At 40.9% G+C, this 20,891-nt stretch overlaps 1 protein-coding gene across 4 annotated transcripts in view; it reads right to left on the reverse strand.

Annotated features, from left to right (window-relative positions):
* The window catches only part of KCNIP1 (potassium voltage-gated channel interacting protein 1), a gene marked incomplete at both ends in the record, with an annotated part of 437,431 nt that overhangs the window by 11,576 nt on the left and 404,964 nt on the right, over positions 1–20,891 (reverse strand). For 3 of the 4 annotated variants that reach the window (XM_082006255.1, XM_082006256.1, XM_082006253.1), the window contains one exon: positions 5,516–5,640. In XM_082006255.1, coding sequence (XP_081862381.1) covers positions 5,516–5,640 — 125 coding nt within the window. Of the gene's footprint in view, positions 1–5,515; positions 5,641–14,052; positions 14,086–20,891 lie in introns of all 4 variants that reach the window. The other variant, XM_082006254.1, reaches the window with a different exon arrangement.

The raw sequence follows: 20,891 nt of genomic DNA on the forward strand, positions 1-20,891 counted from the left end.
GCTGATAAGAAAGATGAGGACAGACTTTTTAGCAGGGCCTGTAGCGATAGGACAAGGGGTAACGGGGCTCTGAGCAACCTGCTCTAGTTGAAGATGTCCCTGCTCACTGCAGAGGGGTTGGACTAGATGGCCTTTAAAGGTCCCTTCCAACCCAAAGATTCTAGGATTCTATGACCTCGTGGTCATCCCTTCTCCAGCATCAGCGTTCAAGGCTTGTTCCACAGCAAGGGGATGAAAAGACCAACTGGACTATATAAAGCCAGTGGCTGCAGGACCAGACCTTGGGTTTTTTTTTTTATTTACAGACAAAGCTAACAAAACTTTCTAATTCTGCATGGCAAAATTCCTGGTTAGATGAGTACTCTCAAAAAACATGGTGGTTAGTGGTTACTTTTTCATGTATTCATGCCACTTCTAATAAGCTAGAAATCATTAAAAGGATCATTAATAGAAAGAAGGTAACAGCTACCAATAAAGTATTCTCCCAAAGTTCATGTCTCCTAAAGCTTGTAATTGAATGTATGTTAAATAATCTGGTATTTATTTATGGTATCTTTTTATCATAGATCAGACCAAGTATACCATCAACAGACATTCTTGGGTAGAAATTTTCTCCTCAGTCACCGAAGTGCTGCTGCTGCAAGACCCGCACTGGGCCTTTGCAGAACTTCAGATTTTTTTTCAGATATTTGACCAAACTGCCACTCTTTTTACAATCAAGCCTAGCACAGCACCTAGCCGTCGTAGTAGCAGAGCACCAGCATAGTGCTACTGGCCAAACACAGTAAGTGAAGATGTATTTCTTTCTCTCATCTTGATAAATACAACTATTTTCACTAAGAACCATCACTTTGCATGCTTAAAGATAGTATATAAATGTAGGGACTGATCATGATTTTCTCTATGCTTTCTGCAACAATACATTTATAGCCCTTTATCACATTAAGAGCCCCAGCCCGCCACTAGCAACCCTGAGAATGGAGTTTCAATCTGCGAAGGGCAAGCACAGAGGAGAGGTTGCTGCTGCAGGCACTTGCCTCGCAGAGGCAAAGTCTCCTGTAGCAGTTTTGGCCATTGTACTTGATTAAATTTTCTGAATTTCCGCATGATCCTTATTGCTTCTGATGCTCCATCTGGAAGCCAAATGAATGTTTGCATCAAGCCTCCAGGAGTGCTGGGGAGAGGCAGCGCTGACATTGCTCAGCCTGCTTAGCTCTCTGTAACTGGATTGCTTTCAGACACACATGCTAGTACCAATTCATTTGCACTTAATTGATCACAATTTTGTTTTTATAAGAGCCAAATAATGCTCAAGAGGCCTCATTAGTGCTACAGTACAACTTAATACAGCTGACTCGAAAGAAATCTCTCGTGAAAAGGAGCAGGTAAGCTTAGTGTCAGTTTAAATTCCAAAGGTTTTACTCATTCAAGAAAAATTTCTTGGTAGCGTGAAAAAGCATGGTCCTTCACCGTAACATTTGTAAGGCCTTCCTTCAATGGAAGGGAGTTAGATTTCAGGTAAACACCTCTCATTTTTTTAACCTATGAATTCTCTTAAAATGTCCAACGAGAACACTCTTTTGTGTTGTTGTCAAGCACAGAAACAACCTCTCATTTTCAAAAAGCTATCAAGCACTGGCACTGACAGCATGAGTCATGTATATGAATCTAACCTCTCAGACTTCTTTTAAAATACTAAATCACAAAGGAGCTGAATCCACATTAAAAAAACCCAAAACCAAACAAAAGTTGCGCTTGCTGTTCTTTCTTCTGCTGGAATCAGAAATTAACTTCATTGATTGCTTTCAAAAACGTGCAATGCAGACAAGCAGGGATCAGCAGCAGAACTGAGGTGGGGCTAAACATAACCTGCCCCTCACGCTGTTCTCAGCTAACTTGGCCAGAATATGAGTACTCGGCGGGGTCATCTTTTGCTAAACTAGAGGTATTAAGTTAGCTGACCAGAGACAGACTCTAACATATTCTCCTTCAGGATCCACAATCCAGATTTGCATCTCTAAGCATTCACACATCGCAAGTATTTTGTTGCTCTCATTATGTTCTCCCAGTATGGAGATATTTTGGGGATCATTAAGGTATCAGAACATTTCTACCTTGCTCATACTGCTTGTTTTCTCCAAAACCCTGATTTGTTACAGATGATTACATCTTGTACTACACTCCATTACAGATTTGCTAAAATATTGCACTTAAGCAAGGTAAGAATATCTCCAATAGCCCTTCAGTTATTTGGGTTGTCTGTTTTTTGAGTTAGTAAGTTATCCCTTGCAGCTAACAACCATTTCCCCTAAGAGCACTGAAACCCCCCAAATTAAGCAAAAAAATCCCAATCCTTTCAAATCCACGCACTCAATTCCAAAGAATGCAAGTCATTAGAAACACGGTCTAAATGGAGCTATTGAATTACTGAGCTCAAACTTCTCTCATTTTTGTTCACTTCATTAGTGATCAATTTATCAATTTTGAGATTAAAATGGTTTCTATTTTACTCCCTCCCATTCCGTAACTGTTCCCCAAACTGTACTCCTCTGGGGAGTGGAAACTTTCTTCTAATTCCAGCCTATGCCTGTTCATGGCCATTTTGTTCCAGTGCTGATGTTGCCTTTCAGCTCAAGCAATTCTCTCTCCTGATGTATATAATACACAGAAAGAATCACGTTTTATTTTGCTAAGCTAAACCAAGGAAAGATCCACCAAAGGTTCTGCTGGTTTTCGCCATCTCTGTTACTTTGTTTTTGCAGAACCACAGCTAAAGCAATCAGGCCAAATGCCTCATGTTAATCAGGCTCGAGCCTGACAGCAGCTAACTCCACGGTGCTAAATTCTATTCTAAGTAACACAGAATGCACCTTGGGGACAGAGATAACTGCTGAGATAAAAGTGAACTTTTGGGTCTGGCATCAAGAGATGTTGGGCAACAGCACCCTTCCACAACTTGAAAAGAAAGCTGAAGGCACAGAGAGGGGACATTTGGCCAGGCAGCAAGGACACTGGCCGGGTTATCATCCTCTGCTTCTCCGAAGTGGCAAAGGATCTGAATTCAGTGGAAGCCTCCATCAGTCCAATGCAGAAACACCAGACCTGACCAGTGACACACTGGGAAGAGAGTGGGGAAACAGATTTCAGAGATGAAGGAAGAGCAGGAATAAAAGTACTGAGAATTAGGACCCTGGTAAGCCAGGACACTAGTCCAGAGGCTACCCCAGGCTGTGTTGAACTGCCTTTGGCCAAACAGCATCCATGTTCAGGAACATCCAACCTTCAGCTCCTGTGACTGTGGCCAGGCTGAGCAGGGCCTCATTCTCTCCGTGTTCGTTACAAGTGTCTGCAAATGGTCCTGTGATAATCCAGGTGCTGCCTCCTGATTAAACAGGACCTGTGTGATCACTGAGAGCAGGCAGTAAGCACAAGCCAGAGAAAGGAAAATGACTGTACTCCCACAGGGATTTTGAATCTCCAGATGGCACTGTAACATCATCCCAAAAAGCAGACGGTTTGGTACAATAGCAAATATGGTAACAGCTGAATCAGTTTGCCTGCTGTGCATAATTACTCATCCCATTGAAACCATGATTTACAGGCTACAATTGCTAAAGCTGCCCTTTCATTTAAATTTAAACCTTAGATATTAAAGCTTCATGCATATTGTATGCATAGCAGCTGGAAGACAACACACTGCTTTGTCCTAACAACCAGATATAAAGCAAGATCTTGCCAGCACTGCCAATTAATACCAAGACCTTCAGTGAGGTTTTAGGAAAGCGTTTAGGTCACAAGTTAAATGCACTTGTCTGCTGTTATTCTTGCCCTGGGAGGTAACACCTCTGTACTGCAAAGTGATAGCAAAATTGGGAGGGACAAGAGGTAAATGTGAGATCTGTTGAGAGAGCTGTAAGGCTGCCTCTCTGTTTTGTAATGTAGCTGCTGGCACAGCCAGCACCTCCTCTCAGCACAGAGCACGGCTCTCCCACGCAGGATTCCCACCAAACACAGCGAAACAGAAAGCATTTCAGAGGTCGTAGCAAAACACAGCAGTTAAGAACTCTCCGAGTTTAGTCTGCCACTGTAGACAGTCATGTCATGTTATACTGTACGTTAACTTGTCAAGCTCTGTCTCAAAAGCCATGTGATTTCTTGCTGACTGCCCAAAGCATGAACAGGTTTCAGAATATCAGTCTTCAGTTGTTAGAAAACTTCACACATGAAGTGACCTCCTACGTGCAGCAAAGGTTGTACAAATACAACACATGCACCAAATCAAAAAATACAGAAAGCTGAGCTATACCTTGGCCCGGTTAGGTGAGTGGTGAAATAAAGGATGAAACCACCAGACCCCTTGGAGAAGTCAAGTATGCATTTGAGATGTGATTTGATCAAATTTCAACAATCTATCAAAAAGAAAGGCCCTTCTCAGTGTCCAGCAGGTTTCCCTCAACATTGCCTGTATTTAAGGTAGCTCAGCTTTTTTTTGGCAAGTTTTTACCCAGTAGACTTGATGATCTCTTTCCAAGAAATTTCAGCATTTTGCAGTGACAGTAGCTAAAATGATGGAGCTGTCCTGCAAGACAACTTAAAAAACACACTGTTTATTGAGCTAGCTGGATACTGATCTATTAATCATCATAAAAACATCAGCTGGCACAAACCACCTGGGTGACTAAATCCAGACCCTCAGGCAATCATGTAATGAGTATTCATTCTTCAGGGCCCATAAAACATCTGCTCCATGTAGCCTCAAAATTCCCTACCTGTTTCTATTTATTATGATGAGTCCCTAAGAGGTAGCAGCAGGTGACCTAGAAGCTGAGGCTCACGGAGCCACAGACTCCCTGATACCAGGGAGAGTATGGCTGCAACAGTGGTTCACAAAGACGAGCACAATGCTGCTCTGTGCATGCAGTCATGCCAACTGGCATGTTTCCTGCTTTCGCCTAAATCTGTAGCCTCTCTTTTTTCTTCTCAGTCTTGATACTCATTTACTTTTGATTTCTTTTTGGCTCCTGCCACTCCGGTCTTATTTCCTACTTACGCAGGACCTTATAGTCCTAATGTGCTCTAATAACATCCTAATCTAGCAAGATTTCTCCAGCTAGAGAAAGGATAAAAACAACCATCCTGGGCAGCTAATCACAAGCAAACAGTACCGCTCAGATTTGAACATGAGGAACTGACAGCAAGAATTAAGTAAGTAAACATAAAAACACTTTCAGGTTATCTTAAAATTTTGGCACAGTTGAAGAAATGGCAGTGTGCTTACTGACATTTGGTGAACAAATTTAATGAGAACATTATGATCCGAACATTCATCCAAATCCAGTTTTAGGCAGATTACAGTATCATAAATATTAGATGGAGAGACAGATTGTGCTCATTTTGTTGTGGTAGGGGAGATCTAGCACAAAACTCCTAACGTTTAGCAGGGGAATGATACAAACCACAGCTGAGCAGTTGAGGTTGGTGGGGACATGCATACTAGACTCGGTATTGTTCTTACATTTTTAAATCCTCTGTAAAGCACTTGAAGTTCTCTTTTGGTGAAATTGGTTTGTGCTTCAAGCTGTTCCAGTCCTTCGGGTCTATGGCACACCGTAGTCATTTCTAATTCATCTTCAATTTTATCTGAAAGAGAAGACAGGAAAATATTTATTTTGATTGTTACCTTTGCTCTATTAACAGGATGGATAAGACAGACTGGTTTTCAAGAACAGAGAAAAAAGAAACCATCACCAGAACTGATCTGTATAACGGTTTTCAACCTCTTGAAAGCAAAATAAAAGCCATATGAGTAAAGCAATAGCTCACATTTCTTACTGGGCTGCCAATTAACTCCCCATTCACAAAGCCAAAACTGGTGGTAAGAACAGAAGGGCAGGCAGCAGATACAGTGCTCCAAAAGGGAACACCAGATATTTTTTGTCTAAATATTGAAACAGTGTGGAGGAATAAGCCTTTCAAAGCACTAGGCTTTAAAAAAAGCTGTGCAAATATAAGTGAGAGAGCAGACATGCTTAAGCATATTAGACAATGACATTATACCGAGGGTAAACAGTGAGGGAAACTCTTCTGTGTGCTAACCAAAAAGCTTGCTACAGAGATGGTAAAGGTCACCTTAATCCTAGGAGAAATTCAAAGGATGCCCACAGTTGCTGAATCTGTAATGAATCCAGCCTGCATTTTTATTGACTTTTTGGGAAAACAGGTAAGCAATGAAAAATACTTCTGTGCATTTTATTCAAGAGATCACTTTCCTACAAGGAAGAAAAATACTCAGGACATAGCACATACTGTATTACCATAATCTCACCTCTTCTTTAATGCATGTTTTTACCTGCCAAGCCCATTTCCCCAGCAGTATAGGTAATGTCTAAACATATACAGATTCTTAGTGTATGTCATTTTGAGATTCTTTAAACTTCAATGACCAGATGCAGGTTTCAGGTGACATGAAAATCCCATCTACATCTGAAAGTTGCTTGGCATAAAAGCTCATGCTCCCCTTACTTTGCCCTGTAAAAATTGTTTTAGGTTATTTGGCTCAAGTATGGTATAGAAATTCCTGCTGAAAGACAGGGATTTCACAAGAAATGTGCAAGGAAGTGGAATCACTCTGAATAGAGGAAAGGCATGAATTCAGAGCAGACTGGCTCTGAATGAGCTCTAAGTGAAAGAATAGACCAGAATAAAGTTATCTTTTAATAAGTTAATTAATTCTGTACATATATATGAAGGTTATTAAGGGAGGACACACAAGTGAGTGATAATGGCTAATTAACATTGGTTCAGTGTTTCAGTGTTAAGAAATCAGTTTGAAATATTGGTGAATTCAGGATGAATTCCTCTGAACTCCTCTGTCTGGAGTTTCAGTCAGCATTTGTGGGGCTTGAGCAGTGAAAACACATGCCTAAATACTGTATTCAAGGTCCTTTGCGCAAGCAAGGCAATAAAGGTAAGAGACCGTAATAGCATGGGACAGAAGAGTAACACAACCATTTACAATGCAGAAAAAAAGCCCCTACTGAACACCAGCAAGTGGCCAGAAGAGGCCTGAAGGACACTCCTTCTCCACACAAAGGGCAAGCGTGTAGAAATTACAGCTCCTGTTAGAAGAAAGGAGATGGAAAAGGATGTCTACTACAGGAAAAGGAAAAGATAATGTGATAAAAGGTGGAAAAGCCATTTTCTTTGAAAGAGAACACATGCCACAAAAAGAACGAGTGCAGAAGAAGCAGCAGAGAGAGAAAAAAGCAGGGAAGAAATTCCTTAAAATGAGGGTAGGGGAATAAGTGGTTGAAAAAAGAAGAGGAAATCCATCTAGAAGGGAGCCAGGTTGAAGAGGCTCATCACTAATCCATACATTGTAGAGGAAATACCTTTTAATTTACTTCTGGTTAACCATAAGTTACCTAAAACCCTTTACAAAAGGCACATAACCCCAGACTCCTTCCCCCGCATTTCCCTGCTGTCTCCCAATGCAATAAGCAGTTTACACGTGACCTTGACAGTTGTTTCATTTTTCCATAGGAAGCCATGCATTTTGTGCTGTGCAGTATATAAGCAAGTTAGGCTCTGAGCCTTTCCCTGATCTGTAACCAGTTAAACAGGCACAGTTTTCCTCTGACATGTCCTATTGAGTCACTCTAAATTAGTTATTTAGAACTTCAGTCAATGTAAAAAAAAAAGTGTAAAATACTGTCCACCTAGTCTTTTTCTCCTATAATTAAACAGAGAGAGAAAAAAAAAATGTGCCCTCATGTAAGCGGTGAGGCTAATGCGGGCAGCCAGCCTGTTGGATTACTGTCATACTTGGTTTTATTTACATTCCTACAACTTGGCTGTTCCTGTTTTCTACAGAAGCAGGAAAAATCCAGCTGAGAAAAGTCACACTCTTTGCAAAAGCACTTTAATATGACTAATTTTTTTTTGCTGGGTACTTGATCTGCCATATACTTCTTAAGCAACCAGTTTTCCAAAACACTTAGAATTTGTGTTAGCATTCTAAAAATCAAGAAGAAAAAGGTCTTGCTCTTGGAAAACTTGCTTTATAGCTTCATGATAGCTTCAAACAAAATCTGCAGAATTACAGCTCAAAACTCGTAGTTTTTTGGCTAATCCATATGTCCATTATATGAGCAGACCCAAAATTAGGGTCTGGTAATTATTTTTTCAAAATATTCTTGAATAAAATATTACTTGGTTAACATTGTAATTTAGTAATGATACATTGTCATTTGACAATACTAGCCTCACTCAGTGAATCATTTTTCAGAGGCGCACAATTCATATTCTTCAGCTTGTCCTGCAAGAATAGGTTTTTCCAACAACCAGTTCATGAGCTTTGGCCCCACAGGGCAGATATTTCTACGTTAAAAATAAGCCAGATTATTGTTGTAGATTTGATTCTATTTCCCATACTGAGAAATGTGTCTCTTTTCTTTATAACAAACTGCAGAAAGGAAATTATGAAAGATTCATCCCTTTCAAAGGGACAGTCTATTTTTCCTTCTGTTCTCTACTCCAGAGCCAGCATTAATCTCTGCCTCTGAAGAGGATCTGATGGTTCCCTGTGGGTTAATACTTTCATCTGCTTCCTCTCCTTTTCCCAAGGGAAATATTTTGAAACTTGGCAAAAAAAAACCCCACAACTTGTGAAGCTTTAGATCTGGCCAAGGAGGCACTCAAAATGACACCAGACCAACAATTTTCCAGTAAACACACTCTAAAAATGGTAGAAATTGTTCCTTCGGTGGAACCTGCCCTGATGCAAGAAAGCAGTCCTGGGCATTTCTTGGAGCCTCATTGCAGAAAAATACAAGACACTTATGAGGTCATTTTGTCTATTACTTGCCGACAAAGAACTATTTTCTGTGGTGTTTCATGATAACATCTGTTTTAAAAGATAAAACTTATTTTAAGAGTAACTGCTTCATGTTAATAGGCCTCACAGATCCAACATTTCCTCCCTTGTGTTCATCAGATATTTACATTTAAACCCTTCTCAGCTGTTATCCCGTATTTAAAGATTTTCCTCAGCAACATCTCTCTTCATCCCTCCTCCTTTCCTGGCATAGCAGGTGTAGCGCAGACCTCAGGGAGCGGGGGGGGGAACCTGTAGCTAGAGCCCTAAGGACACAAACTGCTCTTCTGTGCAAATTTATTATTTCCAATTCAATAGTCCTGACCCCCATAAAGATTTTTCTTTTGTCATTATTTGTTTCTTTTCAGCGTTTTCTCTTAAGTTGGCTCTTTTAAACCTTCTTCTTCCATTCTCTGACACCCTATAAATTAACCACAGTAACCTCAGTGGCAAAAAAGGAGATTGCCACTTCCTCATCTGCCCTTGCCTTTTATCGTGTATATTGTATTTTCTCTCATTTACATTTTCATTATCGCACTGGCTTAGTCTTTCCCAGCAACTCAGGGATGTCACTGTATGAAATATGAGCCCCTGCATTTGCAAACACTGCAATTTTATTAAACTGAAGCTCACTTTATAGCGGTGAGCGCAGGCAAAAGCATACATACATAGGTACACACATGCAAATTTAAAGTTTTACTAAGACAGCACGATGTTAAGATATTTTAGCTAATGTCATGTTCTTCCTCGGTTTTGCCTTGTTTATGGCTTGCTGAACACCCCAAGAGATTTGAGCATGGAAAACAGGCACACCACTGGCTTAAAGTTAATTTTCTTCTCCTTCAATCTGCAAAAGTGCACTAACAGACCTAGGGCCTGATTGCAGACACCGTAAGAGATGCGCGTGGTCACCTCCCCAGCTCAGGTGACACGCGTGACCAGCCACAGCAGAGGTGAGGCGCAGCTTACAGCATCCCTCTCGGGCTGGAACTAAGCCCTGCCCTGCTCGGTGGAGACGCTCGCCTCAGGGCCTGGGTACCGTACAGCTGGTTAGTGAGAACTGAACCTTAGCAAATAGGTCCAAATTGGTTATTATGGATCTCGAAGCATGATTTTTTTGTTGGTGGCTTTTTTTTTTTCGGTTGGGTTATCTGTGCTTACCAAGTAGGTGGACTCTTAACTAAAACAGAAGGTTTCTTCTGCTTGCAGATACCAGTAAGTGATAATTTTTTTTTTTTTTTTAGCTCCAGCACTTGTTGAAATCACCCTGGATTAATCCCTTCTGCACCAGGCAGCTGCAGCGAGTTGTGCCCTGGGCTTAACATCACCTGCACTGTTTAGCTGGTGCAGAACATGCTTGTTTTTCTTGCAATGTGTTTAAAACTGAAGGAATGGGAAGTAGCACTTTCTGATTCCGAATTTGGCCATATTTTTATGGCTGCTTTAATAGCAGGGTATGAAGCCTGGATCTGGTAGAAGCACCTGTACATCTTACTCCAAAGTAGGTCCAGGTATTAATAATTACTTAATTTTGCATTTTTCTGCAAAACATCATTTCTATTTGCTTAGCCCATAGGATAGGCACATTTTGTATCTCAGACAAAATAAACAGTGGCTTCACTTTACAAAGAAAAATAATCATGACATACTTGCATGCACATGCATATTTTAGGGATTGTCACTAATGAATGATATTGTATTTAATTTCTCTGATGCTTGCTCAAGAGCAGAGAATGAATTTTCATTAGAGTAGATCAATATTTTAACTGCATACACTTTGGAGATTACTTAACGAGGCTTGGTTTATACATCCTTTCATATCTGTTCTAATTTTAACTTTTGTTATCTTTACAATATGAAGATTTCCATACTTCGACTGCCTGCAAATGGCCCTGCGTTTCACTGCTGTAAACTTTGCTGAACAGAATTTGCATTTCTCCAAGTGATAAACTGGAATAATTTAAGCCTATTCATGTAAAAGCTGTCTTGCACATCAGACAAAATTGTTTCATCATTGAGGAAAACGGATTTTCAGCCACAGTTGACTACTGCTGTCCACCACAGAACGAGGCAGAGGGATTCGGTCTTTCCCTTACCCATTGTAAAGACAAGTAAAAGACAAGAAATCCATTGATTTTAAAGGAAAACGACCTGCTCCAATATTTCACTTTTCCAGATCTTTCTGTTCCATTAGACACAGGCACATTTCTCTGCTGTGTTATAGAAAACATTGTTTCATTGTTAATTTGGTTCAAAAATACACAGGTAATGCAATGCACATCCCAGTCAGCTACATGAACTGAGGTACTGCCCCAAACCAGTTCCTATACATGCAACATCCATTAGAGACCCAGTCAGTAACTCGCCAGTGCTAGCGGCGGAGGGGAGACGACGTGCCGCCGTCAGCACAAAAGTCAAGTACTAAAACGCTCTGTTGACACCACACCTTTGAGTATTCGCTCTAGCAACCTATTTCTGTACAGAAATGCCTAATCTATATTCTTCAGATCTAACAATCCTTTCCTCATAAGCCAGACAGATTAAATTGGTCGCAGACAATGCCAAGGTTGTGTCTGTGTACTATAAAATAGGAAACGGTTGTGTGTTATTTACCAGCTGCTTTCTCAGCTCTGGTTTTGAACAGCCATCGGGCTCAGATTTATTAACCTGCCTGTCCTTCCTCTCGCTGGCAGCTGCCTCTACACAAGCAACATCTTGCCCAAAAGCACAGGGCTGGTTCCACTGGGCCAAACTCACTTGTGAAACACAAGAAACAAAACACCTTTCCCACAGCGGCCAACTAAAATACCGCAGCATTTCCAATGCTCCAACCTATGTGCCTGGCAAAAGAGCATTAGCAATGTCTCATTACATCGTTAGGGCTGGCCAAGGACAACCCAAGGCCTAAAACACAGCTTAAAGGGAAGGTGTAAATAATGGTTTAATAAAAATGCAAATGACCTTGTCCCCGGCTTCCAAAGGCTGCAAGGTGAAACTGTGTAATGCCATGGCTAATGGGAGGTTTTTGAAAACATGTTGCTTATAATAAATTCACTTTTTATTAGAGAACAAAGTCAAGATGTAAAGTACAGCTAATGGGCCCAGTGCTAATTGCAAAACTGAGAAGTATTAGACAAAATGGGTAATTTTACAAATACAGCAGGAGGGGATTAAATTATGTGCGAGAATCATTAGACTGCATCATATTTTTATTAAAAAAAAAGCTTTTTAGGAGCAGGGACATGAAGAAAATAATAACTCTAGTTTATCCATGACATCTTTGAAATTAATCTCCAGACGGAATACTTGGTTGGGCAGCTCTCGCAGGAAATAGATCCTGCCTGTGGGAAAACAGTTGCAAATATTTGAAAATTTCATGAAGAGAAATAACTAAAGGCCTGAGTCCATAAACGCTCATTACGGCAGAAAGTTATGGGAATGCGAGTCAGGCAAGAGCTGTATTACTGATGCAGACCCCACACACTGGCTTCAGCGGTTCCTGCACTGGTGTAAGCAGGAGCTGTAGGAAATACTGATTTTGTGAAGTCCTTTGAGGTCTGTGGTTCCAGGTCCCTGGAGCAAAGGCAGCTACCAAGTACAACTCCATTGTCTGGCAGAGTCAAAATATTTCTGCACGGTTCCATGTGCTTCCACCAAGACAAAAATCTAAGTGTTAGCCTTTAAGCGACCCCATCTGGCAAACACTTGCAAATCAACAAGGCTAATGTGGTAGATAACAAGAATACTGTGGGCTTGCTCCTGCTGACATTCCCAGAATGATAGCTCAGCTAGAACTTAAAAATATGTATATGCACATCTGTGAATCCTAAAAAAGGATTAAGTAAAATCTGCTCATGGCAAACATCAATAAAAAACCAGCACTAAGATACCTACTGATGTATCAATATTAAATACATTTAATTAAAATTGAAGAGTCCATTATTATTATTGCTGCCTGGCTGGAGAGATCAATTTCCAAACCAAAGGGACTGCAGCCAGTAAAACAAAAAGGAACTGATCTCTCCTTATCCACTCCCTTTTCCTGAAATGATTTTTTGACTCCTTCAGGTCCATTTTCACCATTAAACCAGCAATATCAAATTCATTACACAAACAGTCAATCTGAGCAAAGTTGCTCTGCCTGTGTGAACCCGCAACACCACCAGTTGCAGAGAAAAGCTACGTGAAAACCCAGCAGTGTATAAAATACTGAGATTTAATTAAAAAATAGAATTTTAAGATTTCTTGGCTAATCCTTGCAATGATCTATGCAAAATGTCATGTATAAATACTTTCCTCTGCCTTTATACTCTTAATTAGTTTCACAGTTGTACATAGGGAAGCTAGAACAAGGTTATACTCTGAAAACTAGAGGTGCAGGAATAGTCAGAGGCCATGGGTACCTCCAAAATGTCCTTCTGGCATACAAGCTGAGACCAGGTACAATGATTTGAACATGAACTACACAATGTCAGATTTGACTTTAAATGTTTCTGCAGACACTGTATCAACTCTACTCATCATTAGAAATAGCTTTGCAGTGGTCATTCCCAGGGTAGAAGACAGATGGGTGTCCTCCCAGTGCCCTGAACCTTACCTGGGACAGCACTTTCTTTTCAATTTTCCTTGCATATTCTCACCTATTGTAGCAACATTTATAAGGGAAGCAACTTGTCAAAACAGGTGGAAAACCACTGAAAGCTTGCTGGGTGCTTTGCTGCTTTTCCATGGAGATGCAGCAGGAAATACGCTTTGGGGACAAGTGCCTTGCTCCAAGCAGCCACTCAAAAGTGAATTTGCAAATAAATCTGACTAGAAAGGTTAGAAAATCACTTTCCTTTTTGGAAAATTCCACTAATATCACCTCAAAACTTTATGTGGAGAGTACCTGGACTGCTAAATACTTGACTTAGCACATCACATGATGAAGCACTGCACACAGAAGGAGTCCGAGGCTGGATAAAAGCTGGGACTGCCTTCATCAGAGGGGACTCAGCTGCTGCCCAGGCTGCACCCTTACCCAGTAACTGCGCTATTTTCAAGCGCCTTCAATATTGTTTGCTGCCAGTGTGGAAAGTGAGAATAAATTCAGCCAGGGGGAATATGTTTCCTAGCTTAAGAAAAGTTTTGCTACAAAAATTACATGACCAATAGAGTCAAACTGGTTTAAATTTTACCTCTCTGATACACGTAAAACCATCGGGCAGGGTCTAGGAAGAAGTAAGAAAAAAATTTAACAAAAAGAAAGTGACAACCATATACAGCTTTGTCTTTTGTTAATTTTAATGTGACACTGGATATGTTCTGCAAGTGCCATAGGGTCCCCTTTCCCAATGACTATAGGATTGTTTCCAGGTGTATTTTACATTTTTTGTTCTGAATTGTCTCTTTCCCTTACCCCAAGGGGCAGGAAGTCAGAGCTTGCTCTCCCCTGCATGACCATGAAACTCAGGGCAGCATGTGAAGGGAAGCATGCACGCAGTCATGCACCCATGCAAGCATCCATGCATACAGCAAGACAGCAATGCAGCAGTCATTCCAGCAACTCTGATATGGGATAAGGAAGACTTTGCATGCAATTTTTGAAGTCTGCTGAGGGCAACAAGAGGAGCCCACAACCTTCTGCTTCCTGTTCACAGCTTAGCTCTGACAGCTGTAGAAATAAAAAAGTGATTAGTAAGAGTGAAAAAGTCTCAGGTGGTCTGGAAGTCTCTAACTGGTGCTCTTTACAGTAATTTCACTTCTAATATGGTCATTTTGTACTATCCCCACATCCCCTGGGAGAAAATTTCACTACAAAGTTAGCTTAAAAGTGAGGGGGAAAAAAATGTTAAAGATATGTATATGGCTTCTCATGGCATCAATTTCTTTTTACTGGAGAACTGGGTACACAGTATGATCTGCAGTAACCTGCAAAAGGCACAAGGGTTTTGCTAGAACATTGATACGTGTGGCCCCCTGGCCCCACCTGCAGCCTAGGCAGCTCCTGCCCTCAGTCCATCTGGCATCTATTTCCGTGATTTCCACGTAAGCCTGTGCCTCCAGCTGCCCAAACCTTCCTAAACGCCCTCTCACCACACCATCAGCTCTACAGTAGCTCACCTCCTGCTGCCTGGGAAGCACCAGTGAGCCCATCTTGTTTCCTCTCACGCACCAGCCAGTGCATTTTGTCCCACAGCTGGTGCCTGTGTATGTCCCCAATGGACACTAGGATCAAGTAGGTGCCAAAACCGAGCAATTCTCACTGCTGTGTGTTGCTTCGTAGAGAGGGTTACAGGAAGAGCAGCGTATGAAGACTTTCTAAGCTCACACTGCACAGTCATTGCCTTTCCCTGGGTAGACAGGGAACGCGAAGACCTCATTCTCCAGTTAAATCAATCTTGCAGCAGTCTATCTCTGCAAACCCTTGTGATGCCCCTGCGCAGGCTATGACCAGCTCAGGGCCTGTACCTGAAATCTTAAGGCTGAGAAATTCCACCATGAATTCTTTAAAGCCGTTTAAGTAATCCTCATGTTCAATACCATCTAGATCAGGTTCTTTGAAGATGTCCCCGCTCATTGCAGGGGGGTTGGACTATATGACCTGTGACTGTCCCTTCCAATCCAAATGATTCTGTATTTTATCTAAAGAGTCTCTAATTTGCCATTAAATAGTAAAATAAACATTTAGAAGTGAGCATGCATTTTCCTTCTGGCACATTTGAGAAGGAGGCTTACCACGCATCACACATGTTACAACAAGCATTAAGCTGTTGGAGGGGTTGAACATCCTTTCATTATTCTCACTCTGAGCTCTTTACTTTCAGCTTGCTCTTGACAGATGCATAGTTAGATTAAAAGAAAAAGTCTTTGGGATTGGATGTTAAACTGGTGCAGGAATACAGAGAATTTTCTCTCCGTCATAGAATTTACGGAGGTATCTGGACACAGACAAAACTGACAGAAGTAAATATCAGAACATGGCTTCCCAACAGCATCACCTACACGATGAGAAAATGCCTGGCCAGATAGTATCACTGAGTTGTGGTGCTTGGCCTCGCTAACGCTGCTCAGCTTTTCTCAGTCTGAGGAAGGAACAATTAAAGAAACAACCAAGACCAACACAGGAAAACCACAGTGGATGCTCCAGTTGGCTGCTGCAGTGCAAGAGCAATGGTGGTACTGAAGACAATCACATGAGATGCTCAATATCAGAACTGAATCCTGAACGACTGACTACTTACACAGGTATTCATTTACAGATTAGCAACTACAGACACCTCCACACTTTCCCCTTTTGAACTGAAACTTCAAGAATACCTCTGAGAGAAGATGGTCTCAAGAGCAAAGAACCTACAATCATGGATTTAAATTGTATACAAAGACCACAACACATACTAGAGCACTACATACTAGGAACTTTACTGAAAGCATATAAAACCAATGAGTAAAGTTTAATAAACTCCAGTGTACCACATGCAGTATAATCACATGACTTTTTAACCTTCTTGATCCACCAAGATCGGTTTGCAACAAATTAAGAGAATGAGCAGATTGCTTAAAGAGGCCCTGAATCTCTGCTGAAGCAAAAGGTGTCAAACCATTAGCCATGAAACCACCTACTGCCAGGGAAATCCCACTTTGCTAGGTAACCTGAGGACAGGAAAAAAACCCATCTCATATCAAGTCTAATAAAATTAGTTCTAAATTTGCATGTTAACACTAGCTGCAAACTAATTTCTGTTAAGAAAAAAAGAAATGTAAATGCAGTCATTAGAGAAAGGATGATAATAGTGTCCTGATTTAGTAAAGGTGAAATCAATGAATAAAAAGAGCTAGAGTACATGGAGAGGTCCCACTGTAAATATTGGGCTTGAAAAGATAAAGATGCATCAGAGATGATTAACAGATAGCAGGAAGACAGTAGACGTGCTGCAAAAAAGAGAAAGTTGATCTATGTTTCTGTATTAGATAACCTTGTGGGTTATCAAAACTTTAGACTGTAGATAATACCTTCTGGATATAAACAACGTTTTCTTTTCCTCTTTATAGGGACGGGGAAAAAAAGAGATTGAAAAAAAAATTGTTACATGAAGCTTATTTCTTTGTATGAAAAACTATAGAGTCAGATTTCAAGTTTTCAGTTGAAAATTAATTCCCTTCCAGATTATTGAATTTATAACTACGAGTTTTTGATTCACAGTGTATATTTTTTTATTTAACACTGAATTGCTTTTTTGAAAAATGGCACTTTTCGATAAGCTCAGCAGAAAACTTCTTAATCACCACCTCAAATTCATATGCTTATGCCTACTTAACATATTGAATGTTACAAATAGGAGAAACGACAAAGTTGCTACCACCACTTATAAAACCTCTTCATAAAGCATGCAGAAGCAGTTACTGAGGACTTGATTATTTGTCACCTTTTCCAAGAGGGGTCTTGCGATTTCCACACCACCCCTCCACCCCCAACAATCAAGTTATGGATTCTTCTCTGGGCAGTGGAAATAGAGCAATTTCTGAGCAACTACAGATCAGTGAAGAGGAAAATAATTTGGCAGAAACTCAGTTCATAATTTCTGAGGATTATTTCTAACATGCTATTTGTTTGTTTACAAAGAGCAGGTAAAATGCCATAACCAAACCAGAGCTGTGCCCATGGAATGGGACTGTGACCAGGGTGAGCTGCAACGGAACTGTAGTAGCAAAGCCAATACAAGACTCTACTCAAACGATATAAATGCAGTTGCATTTTTCAGTATAATTTGACGTAACATTATTTTCTTTCCTTCATAGCCTAAAAAAGATTAAGGAAAACCAAACACAAACCTTGCAGGTACCAAAGTCAGATGCAGGAAGCAGTGATGAGAAAAACAGAGAAAAGAAAGAATTTGCAGCCACTTAGTCCTATTTCAGCAGTGACATGCTAATAAGATGCTTACATCTCCCCTGTGACATCTGCAAAGCAGCATTTTTTTATTTGTGCCCATGCCCAGTCTTCTGAAAGTTCAGAAACTATCTGAACAACAGTGGATTTTATGTTGTTCCGACTGTGCTGGCCGAGAAGCCATCACAGCCCCCAACATTAGTGTTTGACTTTGTTCCTATTGTCTGAGAAAATAAACAACACAAAACCCAATCCCGCTGTGGAGCAGAGTTCTGGTACAAGGCAAAAAGAAGATATTTTCCTTTTTGCCTTACTTATAGGAAACCAGAATACTGGAGTGCTGTAGGGCGTGATGGAACATTGTGCTGGCCAGAGGTACATCTGCGTAGGTCTCTTGTTTATCAAGAAGGCTTTCAAAATCAGAAGGCAGGTTCTTTAGACTCTATACCAGACTAATTGTTAGTTTAATAGATTGAATTTAAAAGAACTCAATAGAATAGTTACAAAATAGCTTTATGCACAAATCCCTCACTGCCAAACATACTGAGGGGATGGAATCTTAGCTCCAGGACTGTTTTCAGTCAGCCCCACTGTCTTCTCAGTTACAGGAGCACCAACACAACCTCCCTGCCCTCAGGGAGAAATAAATTTCTGTCATAAACGTAATAGAGCCAGTGGAAAAACTACTGTCCTGCAGTTGTCACATCTGTTATGGAAGCAGCAAGTAAAAGCTTACACCAGGAGCTTCTTTGCCCTTGTCAGGCTCTAGTTAGGTTAGTTGAAAAAATTCCTCAAATTATGCGATCTGCTGCTTCTCTAAGTAGTTGAGAGAAAAAAAAGAAAAATAAAGATCCCAATACCTGCCCAGCAGTGGTGGAGGACAAGCTGCATGCTTGCTTCAGCATTGGAAGCAGTAAAGGCTCCTCTTGCTGTGTGCTCCCAGAAAGAAACCTCTTCTCTCTCTACAGACCTGAGCAGCACTGCCCTTCACATCTGCTGAAGGTACCACTGGCTGGTAACGTCGAGCTGGATGTGACCCCCTGCTTAAACCAGACACCTCGGTCTCATGCCTCCTCCTGACTTGTACAACGAGCCTATCAGGATGAATAGCTTTTTTTTTTTTTTACACTTCAATCTTGCTCACTTTTGAGTGATCTCATGAGACGCATAGTATGAGCATATTGCATGTCTCAGCATTCCTCCTTACTGTTTAAAAGTCACATTTCCCTACATTGTCATCACACAGCAATTTACACCACAAATAAAGCTTCATGTTACACTACCCACACTGGAAAGCAAGAAGTATACTCTTGATTATTTTCATGCTTTGTAAGAAACATAGTATATCACTTAGCACTGAAACAAGATATTGAAATGCCATTTGGTTACAGACCATTTCCCAACTGAAAAGAAATAGAAAATGAAAAATATTTACGTATTAACTTTTTACATAGTTGAATAATTTTTGTATGGTTTGTTAAACAAATATATTTCCTACAATACATACATTTTACAGGCCATGGAACCTGGCAGCACTTTCCATTTTACTCTGTTAATATGAAATTGTGAATGCATTCAGTATCACTTCTTCAATTCAACTTCAAACATCTCTGCACAAAAGACAGCTCAGGCTGACATACAGCCACCTTCTGAGAGTAATTCTATTTTGTGTGGGTTTTTTGGGTATTAAAGGCTATCTTCCCCCAAATATATAGTTTTAGTTCAAGAGATGGTCTCTTAGGTTGATGGTAGTTTGTGCACAGCTCTAGGCAGTGCCCAAAGTTAAGAGATGTGCTCGTTCCCCCAGTAAAACCCTGGAACATCTCCTTGAATACCTTTTCCGGCTGGCTGGGGTGTGCCGAGGGGCACAGACACCACGTGCAGAGCAGTGGCACACTAGGCACTTTGGGAAAACAGTTTTAAGTGCTGCAAATCACCTGCATCGTGCTCAACCTCAAGACCGCAGGTCCAGGCTGGAGTTAAGGCAAAGGCACTGCCTAGAGCTGCGTCCAAACTACCGCCAACACTGCTTGTGTGTTTTGCAATGTTTTCCAGAAACTCTTTAGTTGCCCCAACAACAATCCAGGCTTCAGTTTGTACAATTTTTTCCCAATCATCAGTAATGAGCTTCACAGAAGAGGAGATTCTCTACTCCGTCTCAAACACAATTTTATACCCATAGAGACCCTGAAAAAACCTGTCTGAAGAGCTAATCCAAGGACAAGCACCCACAATCAACCCCTTTCAAACACTAAGTGGCACTTAGTAAGCCATGGCTACAATTAAACTATAGGATTGCAAGGTGACAGATGATGAAGCTTTTTCCCCACGTCCCATAAAAAAACAATCCCAAAACCCAACTCGTCTCTTCTCTGATGTTCTGCAGCAGGAAGCGTCAAACCCAGCAAGAAAATTCTCCCAGCACATTAATGGCCTCACAGCAGATTCACAGTAAGTTATTTCCCTTCAGGGGAAGCCAAGAAACAAACATTAGAATACACCACTCCCCTGAAAGGTGGGTTTTGCAGAACTTGCAGTATTTTGCTGGAAACAAAGTGGTTTATGCAAATCACTTCTTACAACCTTAGCAGGAATTGGACTGCAGAGCCTGGGTATTCGAAAAGACAAATGTCTAACACAAATTGCAACGCAACCTAAAAGCTATCTTGCTTGGTAGCACTGATCGCTTCTTTCAACCTCCTAGTCGTGATCATCAATAGCATCAGCAGCATTATTTGCTCACGATAATGCATTACAACCAGGAGTGCCATTTCACAGCATTCAGCTGCTTATGAATCTATTTCCAGCCCCGCCATTAAAATGAATTACGCCTCAATAGCTCACCGGCAGAACAGGAAAGAGTAAAGGCAACTTATTTATCAGTAAAATGGGAGTAACAATACTTCTACATCCAGACACACTTACTAGCACTCCACACAAGTCTCCTCAACTTCATGAGCACTAAGTTAATGCATCTCCCTTGTTACAAATGGGTCTGACTTTGTACTTTAGACAAAGTTCCACTCCAGTTATAGCAAGGACCCTCCCAAGACTGGCATTTTTCTAGGTTGATATTTAGGCAGTACTTGAAGTATTTGCTTCTAAACCACTCCAAGTACTTCAAAGAGCAATCTAAGGAATGCAGCC

The sequence above is a fragment of the Phaethon aethereus genome (genome assembly GCF_964289735.1).
Source record: "Phaethon aethereus genome assembly, chromosome: 14".
NCBI lineage: Eukaryota > Metazoa > Chordata > Aves > Phaethontiformes > Phaethontidae > Phaethon > Phaethon aethereus.